The following is a 19674-nucleotide window of genomic DNA, read 5'->3' on the forward strand; positions in this document are numbered from 1 at the left end:
TCAATCCGAAAAAAACGGCCATCTTTTTTAGTCGAAATACCCCTATTGAGGTACAACGACAGATTACGGATATTGCAGGAATTCCATCCTCACAAAGGTATGATACTTACCTAGGCTTACCGGCCTTGGTGGGAAAATCGTGGACAAAAGCTTTTAAAGGAATCAAAGACCGGGTATGGAAGAGATTACAAGACTGGAAGCTAAGGTTCCTCTCACAGGCAGGTAAAGACATTTTATTGAAGGCAGTCATTCAAGCTATACCTACGTATAGCATGAGTGTTTTCCTTTTGCCAAAAGCTCTTTGTGCCGAAATTAACTCTCTTATGCAGCAATTTTGGTGGGGCCACCAAATGTAGGGAACCGGAATCCATTGGATGAGATGGAATAAAATGGGGGAGGCAAAGACGCACGGTGGTTTGGGCTTCAGAGATCTATATTGTTTTAATTAAGCCCTCCTTGCAAAACAATGTTGGAGACTAAGTGTGGAGGACAGTTTGATCGCAGAAATTATGAAGGCAAAATACCACCCGAGGTGCTCAATTTTGGAAGCACAAGTGGGCCATAAACCCTCTTTTGCTTGGAGGAGCATAATTGGTACCCGGGATTTGGTCAAAGAAGGTCTGGTCTAGCGGATTGGAAATGGAGAAAGTGCTCACATATGGGGGGACAAGTGGCTCCCAACTCCTTCTACCTATAGCGTCCAATCTCCACCAAAAATTCTGGATCGGGGAGCCCTGGTGAAGGACCTTATTGACAATGATACACAGTGGTGGAAGAAGGTTCTTATTGAGGAGATATTCAATCCGAAGGAGGCAAGGGTCATTCAAAATATCCCGATCAATGTGTTGAACCAACCCGATAAGTTGGTTTGGAGAGGCAATGCAAGGGGAACTTTTTCGGTTAGTAGTGCCTATTATATGGAAAAAGACCGTGCAACTGCTCATCAAGCAGAATGCTCTGTGAGGGTGAAAGATAACGAGATCTGGAAGGAGATTTGGAAGTTACAAATTCCAAACTCTTGGAAGAATTTCATGTGGCGTGCTTGCCATAACTTTCTTCCTACCAGGGAGAATTTGGAAAGGCGCAAGATTATCCAGGATCCATCTTGTCCTATTTGCGGTAGGGAAAAGGAAACGGTCTACCTTGTGTTATGGGAATGCATCATTACAAAAGATGTGTGGGGCGCGAGCATAAAACTTTTCCAGAAGAGTTTTTTTAGTGCCCATGACTTTTTACAAGTGGCTGAACACTTCTTTCACAAATGCGATAGAGAGAATCTGCAGATTTTTGTAGTTACAACTCGGAAAATTTGGTTTAGACGAAACACATGATTACATGAAGGAAAATTTGAACATCCGAATATGCTGGTTCAAAGTGCTCAGCGAGCTGTCGTGGAGATACAGTCCCTGCACCAGAGTCATGAGGAAAGTCTGGCTGTGATAAAGGAGAAATGGCAGAAACCAGCGGAGGGGTGGCTTAAGCTAAACTGTGATGTTGCATGTGATCACCAACAGGGCTATATGGGGATGGGCGTGATTCTTCGAAATCATACTAGCCAGGTGATGGCAGCAAGGAGCTCCATGAAGAGGGGTTTTTTCGAACCTGTTGTTGCGGAGGCTATGTCCTTACTCCATGGAATTTTTCTCTATAAGGAATTGGGCGTTCAAAACTTGATTGTTGAAAGGGATGCTCAGATCGTCATTCAGGCCTTACAGGAGGGGTCTCATACAGGAGTGCAATTTGGCCACATCGTTGACGATATGCGGCTGGTTCTTCAGGAGATGACCAGGTGGCGAGCAGTTCATTCCCGTAGGGAGGCTAATGGAGCAGCCCACTCCCTCACGAGACTGGCTTCTAGGAACGTCATAGATAGAACCTGGATCAATTCTGTTCCAGAGTGTATCTGTGATACTGTGTTACAAGAGCTTTATGTTTCTGTGTAACTGATTTTATCAATGAAATTCTCAGATACATTTCCATAAAAAAATAAAAATTAAAAAAAAAATTAAAAAAAGAAGTAATTTCGAAGTTTAAAAATTTGCAATGTTGATATCCTATATTTAACTCTTTTTAATTTCACCCATTTTTTTAGTTAAAATGTCCACAATACCCCTTTTATAAAAAATGAAAATTATTAAAAATAAATAAATAACCTTGGACCCACCCACAACTTGGCTGTGGGTTTGGATTGAACTTTATTTGTTCATTAAGAAAATGGAAGTTAAGCAATGCTAAAAGTTATTCTTGTGTCACTCAAAAAATAATGTGGAGTGACACAAGAGTGAGTTATAGAATTACTCCCCGAAGCTGGGTTCAATCTACTATGAATGTGGGAATTTGGGGTTAAGGACTATTTTATGAATAATGTTAGAAACCGTCTTTTTATTCACTTTTGATCTTTTTTCAAAGTTGATGTGACTTTTAAGATTACCATTAAATCAAATTTAATGGTTATCCATCACAAATTCAATGGTAATTTTAAAAGGCATATCAATTTTGTAAGAATAAAAAAGATCCTTAACATTTCTCATATTTTATAGTAATTGTTTTTTGTTTTTGTTTTTCCAAAATAATCACTCTTACTTTTTGCTTAGAAAGCAATCTTCGATTCTTCACTACTACTGGCTACTGCAAGCAGGGATGAGCGTTAGTCGGTAATGTCGGTTTCGGTAGAAAAATTTTATTTTCACCTTTCGAAAAAGTCAAAAATTGCACCAACTTACTCCGCCAATTTTTTTTATCAACACCAAATGGCAGTTGGTAAAGTCGGTTTAGTAATGTCAATTGGTAATGGCAATCGGTAATGTCAATATGTGGAAAAATGGAAAATTTGTTGGTAAAGTCGGTCGGTGATATTAGTTCAGTTAGAAAAACCTCTTCAACCTACCGCACCGAAAAATTCGGAATAGAAAAAAATCATGCCGCCTCCCGTCCGTCATCTAGTACGTCACGGCCGATGTCGGTCGGTTAGTGGTTAGTAGGTGAATTTGCTCAACCATAACTACAAGTGCAGCGTGCTTGCAGTAAGCACTACAACTATAAGCAAGTGGCAAGGAATGTCTTGGATCAACCAACCTATCGTTTACACATCGTACCATTTTGACAAAGGATAAAATCATTATCCATCACATCTTTTACTCCTCTACGAATAGTGAATGGATGAATTCACCATTGAATTTGTGTGTGGTCCTCTAAGAAAAATGATATAATTCATTCATTTTTCAACTATCTTTTGACTATCTCCGTAGTGAATAGATAAATCCATCATTAAATTTATATGGGATCTACATGAGTCCATAAATCTAATGGTTGATCTCTTGAATTTATAGGATTAAGATGGGAAAAATATGGAAACAAATATTGACATGAATCATTTCTTGATGTAGGATGATATTTACTTATATTTTCGGTAAAAACAAAAATAAGGAAAATATCAAAAATAATATTACAGCAGCGCCGCTTGATCAAAATTTTACCCGTTCTTAGACAATGGAAGTACAAAAAGAAAGATTATCACTATTTTTGTTGATTGTCAATTTTATATTAAGATTTTATTTATTTTATTAGGATTTTATTTGTAGAAGATTTTTATTTGATTAGGAATTTATTTCCTTTCCATAATAGGATTAGATTTACTTTAATTATTTCATTTCCTTATTATTATGATTATGTTTACTATTGCTACTAAGATTATGTTTACTTTCTCTACAAGTATTTCTCTTCGGTAAATATGCTACTTTGTAATATAAACATGGACTTAATTGAATTATTATAAAATCAGAGAAATTCTCTCAAAACTCTGTGGAGTTTGTATTCTTTTCTCAACCCGTAGGTTTGAGCTTATCTTTGAGTAAAAGATGAAGACGCTTCTCCTTGCAGACTCAAATACGTTGCTCTTTGATTAGTTACTTTATTCTTCCACTACGTCGTTTCTCCTTCACAAATTTGAGTGGTCCAAATATAAAACAACTTGCAATTAGGGACACCTACTTATAACTCAAATACTATAGAGACAAAATTATGAATGGGCATCAAGTTCTACGCATAGAGGGAGATGCACCTTGTTTTCTTGGTATTTTCATTTCAAATGAGGCCTCAGCCAGCATAATGCTACCAAGTGTATACATCAATAATAGATGCTTCATCAACAAACATGGGCTGTGATTTGCTTATAGATTGGTCCGACTTAATTTGTCTCATATGATAGCATGTTTTGCTCTCCTACACTGCCAAAGAAATATGCTAGTTCTTTAGGTGACGTCAAAGGAACCGAGTAACGGTTTAGCATGAGAACTATGGATTCTATTGTTGGCCTATCAACTGGATCATTCTGTATAGATAGTAAGCCAATATGGAGACATTTAATGACTTCATCTCTCGAGTAAGAGTCTCCCAATGTTGGATCCATCAAATCCAAGGGCGTTCCATCCCTCTAAAGTTTCCAAGCCTGCATCAATTCGTTAAGTAATAGTACAAAAATATCACTTGTCTTCCCCCACACAAATGTGATGATGATTGTATCAGCATAGGAAACAAAAAATTAGAACATTTGGCTCATACTACTCACATGGCTCAAAAGGTGTCTAGCGGTACCATCTGATTGATTGAAAGAACTGATCTTCTTTCCACTTATAATCTCAAGAATTTGGACACCAAAGCTATATACATCTAACTTTGCAGAGAATTGACCATGCATGGCATACGCTGGAGACATGTAACCACTACAAACCAGCATTATTAATACAAAAAAGTCAGCCACAAGACATGCATGCTCACTTGTGGCTGACATAAACAATGTAATGCATGTAACATTACTTATAATGTGCCAGCAATCCTACAAGGGTTTCCTCGAGTTTAATCAATTCCAAAAATATTTGCCATACTAAAGTCTAAAATTTTTCGATTCATATCCTCATTTAACAAAACATTACCAGCTTTAAGATCATAATGTATAATTCTGAGCTGAGAGTCTTCATGAAGATAAATAATTCCTTGAGCAACCCCTTTAATAATTTTGTAACGTGTTGGTCAATCCAGTTGTTTTTGTCTTTCAACATCTACGTATTCTCTAGAATTCAATATTCAGGTTAAAATCATGACCTAAAGTCAATTATATATCAAAATAATTCATTTAATCAAGAAAATAAAATTTAGTTTGTTCTACTCTTTTAAGTTCTACAACACTAAATGAATTTTTTTAATAGTAATGGAATTGTTAATTGAGCCTTTCTTGAATGAAAAACTCATATCTAATTTTATATGACATACAAACTTAGATATATGCCTGTAAGAGACAAACCATATAGAAAGTAGTCGAGACTTTTGTTCTGCACAAATTCATAGACAAGCATCTTTTTTTGTCTTTCCAAGCAAAATCCCAATAGCCTTACAAAATTTCTATGTTGAAGTTTGGCAACCACTACAACCTCATTTTTAAATTCTCCTGCTCCTTGTCCAGACTTTTTTGATAACCTCTTTACAACTATTTCTTGATTGTTAGAAAGTATTCCCTAAGAATGTAGTTTAAGAAGTTGTTAGAATAGTTTACTACTTACAATTCCTATACTCCCAAAACCTAAAGCTTAAGCATTGTCAGATTTTGCATTTCTAGATATACAATACTACTTTCTTTTTTCTTTTTCTTTTTTTCTAAAAAAAAAAAACTAAAAAAAAAAGTAACATAAAATGAAACCAAATACCCCAGAAATAAGAAGAAAAAAAAACCAATAATTTACCTTGTAAACCGTGCCAAATCCGCCTTCACCTATCTTGTTATTATCTGAAAAGTTGTTGGTGGCGGCTTTAATTGTAGCAAGACCAAATTTCAAGGATTCTATAGTAGTAATATCATTGGCGCTGTACAACAAAACTGTAAATATAACTAACCATAAGTGTAACATCAGAAAATATACTTAGGCAGTTAATATAGGACAAAAATTTGTTACAAATTTGGTGTGTAGTTAATTTATACAAACACATTTAATAAAATGATGTATTTATTAACATGTAAGGATTACACGTTTTTTAATAACATGTGAGAAACACATGTTTTCTTTTTTAATAATTTTGGGACACATCACTTCATTAGATGCATTATATGAATTAACTACAAACCAATTTATAACAAATTTCTGTCCGTTAATATGAGAGGACGGGTAAACCCCGCACTTGCTAGCTAGGTGATTTGGACACATGGAGACCAAGAATGTGGACAATTTTCATTTCCTCTCACTCTAGCTGCACAGTAATTGCATCTTAACCGAATCTCATAAAATTAAATAATTTATATTTTACTGCCACCTTCTTGTATGGCATTGTACTTCTTTCTTGCTCCCCTTCTAAGGAAGCGGTAGCCCATAACGATTAGCATAGCACAAATAGAAATCGGAGCAACAATGGTAATAATTACCAGCAATAAGATTTGACATTTTCCTGCATAAACAATATTATTCCCATTTCATTTATAAACTATGGGGTAGAATTGTTTATAATTAAAGGTGTATTCTAAATAATAATAATAAAAATAATATTTTACTAACAAGTAGGCAATATTTATTAATTATAGTGACCTATGTTCTTAAGTTGAGCCAAAAGTAGCCATAATTAGAGTCTAGCAATGTTTTCTTCATTGTTTGGAATAATACTAATTATATCTTAGAAGTTTGGCATGATACGAAGTAACTTTATCAAAATTGAATGCTAAGGTATTTTCGTGCATCCCCATTAAGGATGTTTTGGCAACCTTCTCTCAGAGTTTCTTTGAAGAGTAGCTTTGATGTTGCTACTAATGCCTCTTTTTCAGCCACTCCTAAGCAACTCATTGGGTGAAATCATCTCAGCATTGACCAAAAAAAACTTCATTCCACTTATGTAAAAAGGGAGAATCCATGGCTGCTCTTATGGGGATACATTTTGCTATCTCACATGGCTACAACAATTTGTTAATTGAAGTTGTACTCTTTGGTTTCCATTTTAGCCATTAACAATTAGAATCTCTTCACCAAATGGACAATTGCTCCAATTAATCATCGTTGAAATTAGTTGAAACTACATCATTTTCAAGTTTGGAATCTTGCAAAAGTTTTTTGGGAAAACTGGTCTTCGGGTATCTAGGCATGGAAAATGTGTTGTATTTAATTTTTAGGGAAATTTCACTTAAAATTCCTAAACTACTACTCATTTTGAGAAGACCTCCAAAATTTTAAAATCTGTCAATTTCACCTCCTAAACTTTCAATTTGATGCAATGTACCATTCAGTCAATTTTTGACGTTAAAAATGATAAAATGACCTGTATACAACTGGCATTTTTATAAAATTCTAAATTTACCCTTAATTTCAAATTAAAAATTAAAAAATTGAAGGGTAATTTGGTCTTTTTAGTGGCAAAAATTGACGGATGGGATCAATTGCATCAAAATAGAAAGTTTTGGGGTGAAATTGAGAGTTTTCAAAATTTGGAAGGGTCATCTTAAAACGTATGGTAGTTTAGGGGTTCTAAGTAAAATTTTTCCTTATTTTTTTGTTAATATTTTGGGGTAACTTCACTGAAGACCCTCTAACTTCCACCCGATTTAACAAATCTCCTTACACTTCAAAATCTCTCAATTTAGTCCACTGAACTTTAATTGCAATCAATTTGGACCCCTCCGTCATATTTTAAACATTAAATGACATTTATACCCCTGGCTTTTTTTTATAAAATTTAAACTTTACCCGTAATTCCTAAACGTTTTTTTATTTAAAAAAAGACAAAAATCATGGATATTTTGGTCTTTTTTGGCATTTCTAACGGCTAAATTTGATGGAGAGGTTCAAATTGAGAGCAATTAAAAGTTCAGGGGACTAAATTGAGAGATTTTAAAGTTTAAGGAAGGTTTGTCAAATCGAGTGGAAGTTATGGGGAATTTAATAAAGTTATCCCAAAATATTAACAAAAAAATAAGGAAGAATTTTACTTTGGACCCCTAAACTACCATACGTTTTGAGATGACTCTTCCAAATTTTGAAAACTCTCAATTTCACCCATAAACTTTCTATTTTTTGATGCAATTGATCACATCCATCAATTTTTGCCACTAAAATGACCAAATTACCCTTCAATTTTTTATTTTTTAATTTGAAATTAAGGGTACATTAGAATTTTATAAAAATGCCAGTGGTATAAATTTAGAATTTAAAAAATGCTAAGGTTTTAAATTTAGAATTTTAAAATGCTGGCGGAATCAATTGTAACTATTCTATAAAAAATGGTAAAAATATAATTTAGCCCCCCAAACTACCAGCTATTTCTATTTTCGCCTTCTAATGTTTTAAAAGTGATAAAGTAGCCCCCAAACTATCAAACAATTGCAATTTGGCCACTATGTTAGTCATTACTGTCAAATAGGATGAAAAATTCAAAGTTACGTTGTTTTGGCAAGGTTAAATTACTAAAATGCCCTTTTGAAAGAAAAAAATCAATTAAAAAAAAATGCCTCCCAAAATGATGTCGTTTTGAGGGGAAAAAAAACGAAACGGTGGTTTAGGGGTGGCTTGCCGACCACCCCATAGCACAGACTTTGAGGTCCACCGCCACAGGCTCGCTCTCACCCACTCCCTCACAGTGTGGTTTTGTTCCAAAAAATCACTGTGATCTTGTCTGATTTGTGCTTGTTATATGGGGTTTATAGATTGACCAAGGATTTGGACTCAAGGAGGCGAGTTTTGATCTGGGTATTGATCATTTGGTCCCCAATGCTTGTGATTGTGGACCATGTGCATTTCCAGTACAATGGGTTTCTGTTTGCTGATGTCGCTTTCGTATTTGGAGGAAGGGAGAGACTTGATGGTCGGGTTTGTTTTTGCAATTCTGTGGTGTTTCAAGAACTTGTTTGCGGTATTCTATATGTCATGGGGGTGGCCCGCGAGCCAACCCCAAGCCATGGGATGTTTAGGGGTTTTGTTTTTTTTTTGTTTTTTTTTTTTTTTTCCTCAAAACTACATCATTTTGGGGAGGCATTTAAATTTTTTTTTTAAAAGGGTATTTTAGTAATTTAACATTGCCAAAATGACGTAGTTTTGAATTATTTATCCTATTTGATAGTAATGACTAACAGAGTGACCAAATTGTAAATGTTTGATAGTTTGGAGATTACTTTATCACTTTTTGAACATTCTGGAGCTAAAATGAAAATAACTGGTAGTTTTGAGAGCTAAATTATATTTTTCCCATAAAAAAAAAAAAAAAAAAAACAAAAACAAAAATAAAAAACTTTACCAAAACTAGGTGGTGGAGGAACAAGTGCTGGATTTGGCGTTGGCGCCGATGTTGTGTTTACCATCAAGTAAAACGGGTACACATCATACCAAAGATAGCAATTCGAAAGCATTACTCTGCTACTTTTCTTTCCTGCGCAGCAACCCGACAGATTCTTCATTGCTATCTGAAGACACCTATTGCAATCGAAACCCGACATGTCCGGCGTGCACTGCACAATGGCGTATAGTGTTTATGAAGCTGTGAAATTCGCTTCTTTTGTCCCAAACTTCTTGGCTCTAGACGCAACTTTCGAAAAGCTACTTGCCAAGCCATTCATTGTTGCCATCACTAGCTTGTCAAATCGGTTAGGCTCTGAAACTGTATCCGTGCTCGAAATAAAAGAGGCAGGTTCAAAGGCCATGGTGGAGAAGATATACAAGTTAGAGTAGCGTAACATGTACTTCGAGTACCAAGCCACGGCCACTTTCTCCTCGGCGCAGTATCCGACTATCTCTTCGGTTGCCACGGCGACACAATTTTCGCAGTCTACGGCAGGGAGGTCACCGCGGCACAGGAAGAGGTCGTAAACCGTGTCGACAAAGTTTCCAACGGAGGCGTTGTAGAATTCTAGGTTGCTGGTGGCTTTGGAGGAGAGGTAATCAAGGAGGCGAAGGAGGTTGGATTGGTAGTTGCTGTTGGTGGTTAAAGTGGTTGTGTTTGTGCAGATATGGTTGTAGACAATTGGGGTTAAAGTGATTAATGGGGTATATACAGCTTTGAATTTTTTGTATTGAAAATTTAAAAAAATTTATTTTGTAGTTATTTTTTTATTTGAATAATAGTAAAAAATAAATGATGTAGTATAAAAAGTGAAACAAGTAAGAATTTTTTGATGTTATTTTATGAGAAAAAGTAATGTGAACAGTTTAAAAAATTAAAAAATTAAAAAAAAAAAGTTGGGGTGTAAGGATTCCAACTTGAACACCAAGAGACGAAGACTTTGACTCAACGTATTAGAGTGACATTTGAGAATATTAGGTCTTGGGTTTTGAATGATTTGTTTCTACTTTTTTCTTTGGGAATGGTGAAGTTGTTGGAAATATAAATGAAATAATAGAGAAAATATGAAGGTGAAAAGAAATTAGGACTTTAAGGCTTGCTTACAATATCTTTAAAACCTATTTTATCCTATTTTTAAATGTTAAGAAATTTAACAAAATTATATAGAGTTTAACTTATATTAGGATGAGCCTTAAAACCCTATTTTTATAACCCCCAACCAATAACTGACATATAAGCAAAAACATAAAAAGTATACAAAAATAACTTGGACCAAAATACACTAGATTTTAGGATGATAAAATTCCTAAAAGATTAACCTTCCATCTCTAGACGAGTTTTGAGGCATTGAAAACGGATTTTGAGGTAAGTCACAACCTGATACTAGGGGCTCTCAATAGTTTAAAGAATTATGTTGCTTTAGAATAGCTTTATAGGAAGAATAGCACACAAGAAAATTTGTAAGAGAAAGAAGTAAGAGATTGTGTCTTTGCCTATGACCAAACAATTATATTTATAGTGATTTTGGATACATCTAACGGCCCAAGATCATTTGATCTAATGGTCATGAATCGTAACCCTTCCAAAGGGGCTCGTTGTGGGCGATTTTGCCCCCGCTAAATCTTTTTTTTTTTTTTTTTTAATTCACTCAATTTATTGTTAATTGAAGATGATTTTTTATAAACAAGTTAGCATTTTTGTATCTAGTCAATGTGGGACAAACTTTTTTTTCCCTACACTTCAAAATTTTGGTTTTCCCTCCAAAATTTTGGATTGAGTTGAAAGAGAAAATCTTTCAATTAAATGAATATAAAACTTTTACATATAAAATAAATTTCATAATTATTTGAAATACCCAAAATAAATTATTTATTTACATTAAATAAACTATTTATTTACATTAAATAAATCTAACGAAATTTTCTTCTAGTCATCAACACCTATAAATATAGGCTTGTTAAACCAAACTACATTACCTTATTATGTTTGTTTGAGATTCTCAAAGTTATTTCGTCACAACAAATTAGTATCAAAACTTTGGTTTTCTTTTGCAGGATGACTAGTTAGTAAGGACTATGGTAATAGTTTGCCACCCAACAAAGAGAAAGAAAGCTAAGTTCGGGGAAAAAATTGCCACATTCCATAACAACATTAAGACAAATATAAAGAATCTTGAGGTGATAACATGGAGATAGTCTTATAGGGGCCAATAATTTCATACTATTAAGAGATTTGGGTAGGCTACTTAAAGTGAACCTGAACCTCCTTCAAATATATATTTGAAAATAAACTACTTTCTATCAATTATATTCATAAACTGTACTTATATAGACTTACAACTTACTCCTACTGCAAAACAACTAAAAGACTCTTAAACTCTTACTATGATGCTTCATCTACAGACATGGGCAGTGATTTGCTTCTAGATTAATCTGACTCTGTCTCATTTGATTGCATGTTTTCCTCTCCTACACTTCTAAATAAATATGCTGGTTCTTTAGGTGACAGCAGAGGAACTAATTAGTAGTTGTTTAGCATGAGAACTATGGATTCTATTGTTGGCCTATCAACTGGATCATTCTATATAGATAGTAAGCCAATATGGAGACATTTAACGACTTCATCTCTCGAGTAAGAGTCTCCCAATATTGGATCCACCAAATCCAAGGGTGTTCCATCCCTCCAAAGTTTCCAAGCCTGCATCAATTGGTTAAGTAATATTACATAAATATCATGTGATGAATATGATTGTACTAGCATAGAAAAACAAAATTAGAACATTTGGTTCATACTACTCACATGGTTCAAAAGGTGTCTGGTAGTACCGTCTGATTGATTGAAAGAACTGATCTTCTTTCCACTTATAATTTCAAGAATTAGGACACTAAAACTATATACATTTGACTTTACAGAAAATTGTCCATGCATAGCATACTCTAGAGACATGTAACCACTACAAAGCAGCATCATTCATATACAAATGTCAGCCACAAGACATGCATGCATGCTCTCACTTGTGTTACATAAATAATGTAATGCACGTAAAATTACTTACAATGTGCCGGCAATCCTATGAGTGTTTCCTCGAGTTTGGTCAATTCTAAAAATATTTGTCATGCCAAAGTCTGAAACTTTTGGATTCATATCCACATCTAACAAAACATTACTTGCTTTAAGATCACGATGTATAATTCTAAGCCGAGAATCTTCATGAAAATAAATAATCCCTCGAGCAACGTCTTTAATGATTTTGTAATGTGTTGGCCAATCTAGTTGTTTTTGTCTTTCAATGTCTATATGTTCACCAAAATTCAATATTCACGTTAGAATAATGAACTAAAGTCAATTATATATCAAAAGAATTAAAGGAAAAAACATTCTACAAAAGAAAGATCCTTTAGAATTATAGAGGGGTTACTCATGATTGTCGTTGTGATGAGGTTTTTTGACTGTAATCTGCATTGGCTAGACACATTATGGTAGTCTCATCGTTTAAAGAATTCTTAAATCCTTTTCCCGCTTCCACATAACCGATTAATTAAACCCACCAGGTAAATTGTACTATGAAAGTGTTGAATTGGCTTCGCAGAGGTGCTTCCATATCATGAAACCAAAACTCATTTTTTTTGGACAAGAGGATAGAAGAGGAAGAATCTAATTTGATACTTATCTCATGATATCTAGCGGCTTTATTGATAAAAGAATGCCAAGCTCGACCCAACTACTGAAACTGTCAGCAAAGTTAATAAAATTCGACAAGCATACCCTATCAGGATTGACCAGCACTGTGATACCAGCAACACTTTTCTCCGAACCTTCTTTCACCTGTATAGCCCTTGTCTTGAATGAATTGCATTGTTTGCTAGAGCAAAAGAACAAATAAATTAGGAAGAACACTATGACATGGAAAGTTTATATCTTCTAAGCAATGGGCTGTTACAGGGCCGAGTAATGCTATGCATCACCCCATTATTCCCCCCTCCTATCCTCCCAAAGCTTATGTGGTGTGATCCCTCACAACATTTGGGGTATGGAAATGGGTTTTTAGTTGAAGGGATGGGAGATAATGGAGTGATGTATAGCAGTACTCATCTGAGCCATATAGCAGAAATCAAAGAACTACATCTTGGGAAATAATCCCCATACTCATCAAAGAAAATGAATACATTATGCAATAACAAGATTTTTAACTCAAAACTATTCAGATTCAAACATCAACATTCTGAAAATCCAGAACTCTGACAGTCACACTAAACACCAAATGGAAAAACAGGGGAACCATTCAAAACCTGAATGCCTGCTAGAAAAAATTCAACCTTTAGTTGATATTTTTCTTGTCTTCTTATTTTGAACCCCAAAAAGAGTAATTACAACACTCAAAACATCATTTTCCAATGTCTTTCTTCTATTTTCTCAACAACCAAACAGAAAGAATTAATGTAAACATACATTGACTCTCTCTATTTTCCAACATGTAACCCCAAATAAACCAACAACCCAAGAAGCATGCTGATTATAACAAAAGCCCTAATCAACTTACTAATAACAATAAGTAAAAGGACAAGAATAACTAAACAAACCTCAACATTTCACTTTTCTTCGATTTCTGGCTTCTATTCCGAGCCAAACAAACCAACGCTAAATTTCTTTCACGTAAAAGTGAAAAACTCACTCACCAGTGCTCAATCACGATGGTCTTCGCGGTCGTGTCCGAGTTTACTTCCTCTAGCTCTTCTTCCTTCTTCTCAACCTTCTTGGCCTTCCTCTTCGGCAACTCAGGTTCCGGCTGCTCAATCACGACGGTCTTCGAGTTCGGCGCCGAGTTTTTCTCCTCGTGCTCTTCTTCCTTCTTCGCAGCCTTATTCGTCTTCTTCTTCTTCAGCAACTCGGGCTCCGACTCAGCCGGGCCAGCTTTGGCCGCTCGCTTGGCCGAGCTCCGAGTCACCCTCTCCTGCAACTCGGGCTTTGCTGGGCCTTGCTGCTTGTCGCTTCGTTTCTTGGGCGCCATTAGAGAAACAATAGAAGAAAGCCCCTGTCTGATTGTCTGACTCTCTCTTTCCCTCTCTCTCTCTCTCTGTGTCTGTGATATTAATTCATTTTCCCGCTAGGTGAATTTAAAAGGACGGTCTGGATTTTGAGTTGAGGAGATAGAATGGGCATGTGAAAAGATGGAATGGACAAAGAAGAATATCAAATAATTTTATGGATATACAAATTTGTTTATTTTTTAAAAATAACAAAAAGGCAGAGAAGAGGGTCAACCACATATTTTTTAGGTTATATTTCTTCATATTTTTTATTATTTTATTAAAAAAAACTATTATAACATGATATAAAGGTTAAAGTAGTTTTGAGTGTTTTCTGTTTTTTTACTATTCATTAATATTTTTATTATTAAAAAATATATATATATATTATTAAACAAAGAACCTATAAATATTCTTACGAGATTAAGATGGATTATAGTTTGATTCAATTCTAATGTAAGTTCTATTTGTTTCAGCGTAAAATGATTTCAAGTAAAACTATAACCCAATTTAATCTTGAAGAAATATTTATAAGTTTTTTGTTTAATAATAATTTTTTCTTCTCTTTTTTTATGAACAACAAAACTCCATTCCTAAGCATGAATGGAGAAAGAATGATGGAGCATATATAACTATTGGGCTACCAACTTCTTTTATTTCTTGGCAATCACATGACAGTCGGATACGTTAGATAATAATTTTGAAAAGTGTTTTCTTTATTTTGGTTTTGTGGAAAATATTTTGATATTTTAAAAATGTTTGTGCTTTAAATTGTTTATATATATATATATATATATATATATATATATATATATATGTGTGTGTGTTTTTTTAGATGGTGTATTTTTATTTTCTGTTTGAGAAGTGCTAAGGAGTTAAATAAATGAACTCAAAAAAATTTTCAAACTGACCTAACAAGGGTTTTAAAATTTTTTTTAAAAAAATGCAATTCTCTTTCCTTTGTCTGTCACTTACGGTCTACTACGTCAATTTGAAAATTTTTCTAAGTTCATTTATTTAGCTCCCTAGCACTCCTCTTTTTGTTTCTAAGTTCATTTCTACGTCAATTAGCTTACTAATTTAGATTAACTTTTTAAATATTTATAAACACTTGGTACTATTTTAAACAGATTAGAGAATACCTCTTCGAGACTGATTTGAAGGAAATTTCTGTCCTTCGAGTAATGATATAAGGAGAGTCCTCCTCGAGTCCTTCCAAATATGACGTGACTTTTGAAATCACCATTAAATTTAAGATAATCATTATTAAATTTTAATCTATTAGTAATTTTAAATGTCACATCACATTTAAATGGACTCAAATCTTTCTTATATCTTTACTTATATCATTAACATATAAGAAATATATTATTTTTATTTTATTAAATTTTTGTAGGAAATTCCAACTAACGGATTTATGAAAAATTTAGTTCGGATAGCATTTTATCAGGTCCACTGTACCTCGTCCACACTTTCCCAGCTCTCGACTGTAACACGCGGACGGATCAACGAAGGGTCAGGATGGGTCCAAGAGAAAGAGAATCATCATGCACCCCTACAATCAAACAGTCAACGCCTGGATGTTGATTTTATTTATGAATATTGTAGTTTTTATACATTTGTACATAAATCAACATCTAAAATATAATTTGAAATCATGAATGGAAAGCACTGCATTAACTAAGTAGAATTTTTTTATTTTATTTTTGTAACAATTTCGAACTTCATTCATAAACTGATCGAATGTCTAATACGAGTGTAAAAGCTCGAACAAAAGAGCACAAAGCTCTACATGCCTAGAGCACGTAGCTCTAATATTACAACATTACGGATGCCTTTTGGAATTTCTTCAATCCAAACTTTATCTATAACTTATTTTATTGCTGCTTTTGCTAGATCATGAATTGTTGTGAGAATAATAGTCACAATTTAAGACTATTACTCACTTACAGTTGAACAATATCAATGAGTCACAATTGAAGATTATCATTGAGTTACAATGAATAGTTAAAGACTATCACCTAACTTATCTAGTTAGAGTAGAAGTTTATTTGTATACAACATGACTCTCCTAATAGAAGCATGTTATATTGTAAATATTACTCAGATGAATAAGAGCTTAATGCAATCTTATTAGGGCTTAATCTTGTGGATATAGATCATAGACCGAACCACGTAAATCTCTGTGTTACTATCTTATTATTTCCGTATTTTTATTTCTTTCATATAATCATTATTATTTTTTTATTCTTCTTAATTTCTTTTTTCCCCCTTAAAACTAAGTATACTGCAAAGCTCAAAAAACACTTTCGATGCTGGGTCTATCAAAACAATTTTAAATCTAAAAAAATAAATAAATAAATAAAAATTCTTCCTCCAATTGTTTGTAGGAGAATGAAATTAGTATTATTATTAGGGTTAAATACTCTTTTGTCTCCTGGGGTTTAAATAATACTTTTTTTTTTTTTTCTTCTTCTTTCAGGGTTTCATTTTTTATCACATGAGGTACTTGTGGCTTTCATAAAGACAAAGATAGTACCTCTGTTAAAATTTCATTCAAAGCTTAACGAAACGTCATGTCAGCACCATTCCAAAATTGCCTTGTGTCATGTAATTAATTTTTTTAAAAAAAAATAAAAAGAATAAAAAATTATATTTTTCAAAAAAAAAAAAAAAAAAATTGAGGGTGGCTACCATTCCACTCCCCATTCACGCTTGGGGTGGCTTCAAACCACCAAAGAACCTGCACTGGCTTGTGGTGGTTTCACCAATTCTTTGGTTTCCTTGGGAGGTGGCCTTGCTAAATTTCATCCGAACTGCAGCACTCAAAATGGAGGCCAGCCACTTCCACCACCACGTAGCTCAAATTTTTTCAAAAAATATAATTTTTCACCCTTTGAATTTTTTTTAAAATATTTTTGAAAAAAAAAATTGAAATTATATGATACATGTCAATTTTCATTGGTGTCGGCATGGCATTCCATTAAATTTCTAAGAATTTTAACAGAAGACATCTCTGCCTTCAACAAACCACACCATCTCCCCGTAATAAAATGAAACCTTAAGGGGAGAAAATAAAGTATTTAAATCATGTGGGCAAAAGAGATGAACCCTATTATTAATAATCTCATCTAACTCTAATAACACTGCATTTTTTCTATTTTCTTATAAGGGAAAGAAACTTGTGTGACATGAGGAAAGAAAAAATACAAAAACTTATTTTTTAGAAAAGATAAACCCTCCGAACTATTAGCCAAGCCATTTAGCCAGTTTCTATCGTTTAAAATAGTACCCTGTTTCTGAACTATCAGATGGCCAATTCGCTAGTCAAACCGTTAGTTTGATGTATCACAAAAAACCACATCGCTTTGTTGTAAGTTACTAATGCCCTTTATGAAAAAAAAAATTTGAGAAAATATAAAGCCCTCCAAACTACCAGCAGTTTTCATTTTAGTCCCCTAATGTTCAAAAAGTGATAAAGTAGCCTCCCAACTACGAAACAGTTGCAATTTGGTCGCTCTTTTAGTCATTACTGTCAACTATGATGGAAAATTCCAAACTACGTTGTTTTGACAAGGGTAAGTTACAAAAATGCCATTTTAGAAAAAAAAAAAAAAAAATCATATTAAAACAAGCACGCAAAAAGGCGCCGTTTTGTTTGAAATTAGGGTTTCCTTACACCTACCAAAATGGCGCTGTTTTGGTAAGTGTTAGAAATTAAAAAAAAAAACCTTAGACCCTATGTAGAAAAAACCCCCAACCCCAATTTATCTCTCTCCCCCAAACCGCCGGCCACCACATCGTTCTATCTCCGGCAACCTTCTCCCTCAAGTGAAAAAAAAGGCAATGCCCCTCTCTCTCTCTCTCTCTCTCTCTCAAAACTCGCTACCCCTTCCACCACCATCTATCACCGCCGGCCACACCATCCAGTGGCTACAAAGCGCCATCGAAAAATTCTTACCCATTGTAGAAATCAAACAAAAAAACCACGTTCGTAGATAAACAATACCAATCTGATAGCTATACCATGAAATACAATAAAAAGATTGAGTTATGGGTAAGATTTACAGGCTGACGGAGATAGAACGATGTGGTGGCCGACAGTTTTGCAGAGAGAGATAAACTGGGGTTGGGGGTTTTTTCGTGGGTTACCTGCGTGGGGTTTAGGGTTTTTTCTTTTAATTCCTAACACTTACCAAAGTAGCGCCGTTTTGGTAAGTATAAGGAAACCCTAATTTCAAGCAAAACGACGCCGTTTTGCTTGCTTGTTTTAATATAATTTTTTTTTTCAAAAAGGGTATTTTGGAAATTTACCCTTGCCAAAACGACGTAGTTTTAAATTTTTCATCATATTTGGCGGTAATGATTAACGAAGTGGCCAACTTGCAACTGTTTGGTAGTTTTGAGACTACTTTATCACTTTCTGAATATTAGGGGGCTAAAATGAAAACAGCTGGTAGTTTGGGGGTTTTTTTTATAATTTCCCCAATTTTTTTTTTTTTCATAGAAGGGCATTGTAGTAACTTACCCATAACAAAATGATGTCGTTTTCCAGATTCTGTCCAAACTGATGGTTTTGACTAACGGAGTGGTCAAAATACAATAGTTTGGTAGTTTGGGGGGCTACTTTATCACTTTTGGAACATCAGGGGGTTAAATCGAAAATGGCTGATAGTTTGGGGGGCTTTTTTATATTTTTTCCTATGTTTTTATCCTATGATATATTACAATACAATTTTCACATGATTTTAAGAAAATCAATAGCAAATAGCTATGACTTGACCCCAATAACTTGAAAAGGAGAGGCAAGATTCTTTGCTATGGGATGGATGGAACAGAAATAGCACGAAAACAATTTGGAAAATTATATAGAATATGAAGTTCTAAATTCGACAAAAGTATTTATATGGCGAGCGTGTCATGATATACTCTCAACAAAAGTCAATCTCAAAAAGAAAAAAATTGTCCAAGATGATATGTGCATTTTCTGTTGTAGGGAGGAAGAAATTGTTTCTCGTATTATATGGGAGTACCCATGATCAGCTTTTATTGAGGCCTATTATTATTAAACTAATTTTCTAGCATCTTACTGATCTTAGCACTGTGAATATGTATTGCTTCACAAACCATTTTTCCTTAATCTTCTGGCCCTCTTTTTGGACTAAAAAAATAGAAAGTAAAGCCAAAAAGGTGAAAGACCATCCTTTCATTCTCACCACATATTTATTTAAAGAGGAATGATAAAGACACAACTTTGGTCTAACTTTTTTCTTATGTGATCATTTTCTTAAAAAAAAAAAAAAAAACAAATTAAAATTTAAAAAAAATTTCTAAAGCGTATTAAAAA

General features: G+C 34.0%; 1 protein-coding gene and 1 pseudogene across 1 annotated transcript; both read right to left on the bottom strand.

Moving 5' to 3' along the window:
• Nucleotides 1-4186: 4186 nt before the first annotated feature.
• Nucleotides 4187-9457, bottom strand: LOC132190785 (cysteine-rich receptor-like protein kinase 34; annotated as a pseudogene).
• Nucleotides 9458-11920: 2463 nt separating this feature from the next.
• Nucleotides 11921-14360, bottom strand: LOC132190787 (uncharacterized). The gene is made up of 4 exons (XM_059605829.1): nt 13977-14360; nt 13066-13162; nt 12100-12160; nt 11921-11997 (listed from the first exon to the last, which is right to left on the bottom strand). The coding sequence occupies exons 1-4, from the start codon at nt 14306-14308 to the stop codon at nt 11921-11923; spliced, it is 567 nt and encodes a 188-aa protein (XP_059461812.1). The 5' UTR covers nt 14309-14360.
• Nucleotides 14361-19674: the final 5314 nt, after the last annotated feature.

Source organism: Corylus avellana, chromosome ca8 (genome assembly GCF_901000735.1).
Source record: "Corylus avellana chromosome ca8, CavTom2PMs-1.0".
Taxonomy (NCBI): Eukaryota; Viridiplantae; Streptophyta; class Magnoliopsida; order Fagales; family Betulaceae; genus Corylus; species Corylus avellana.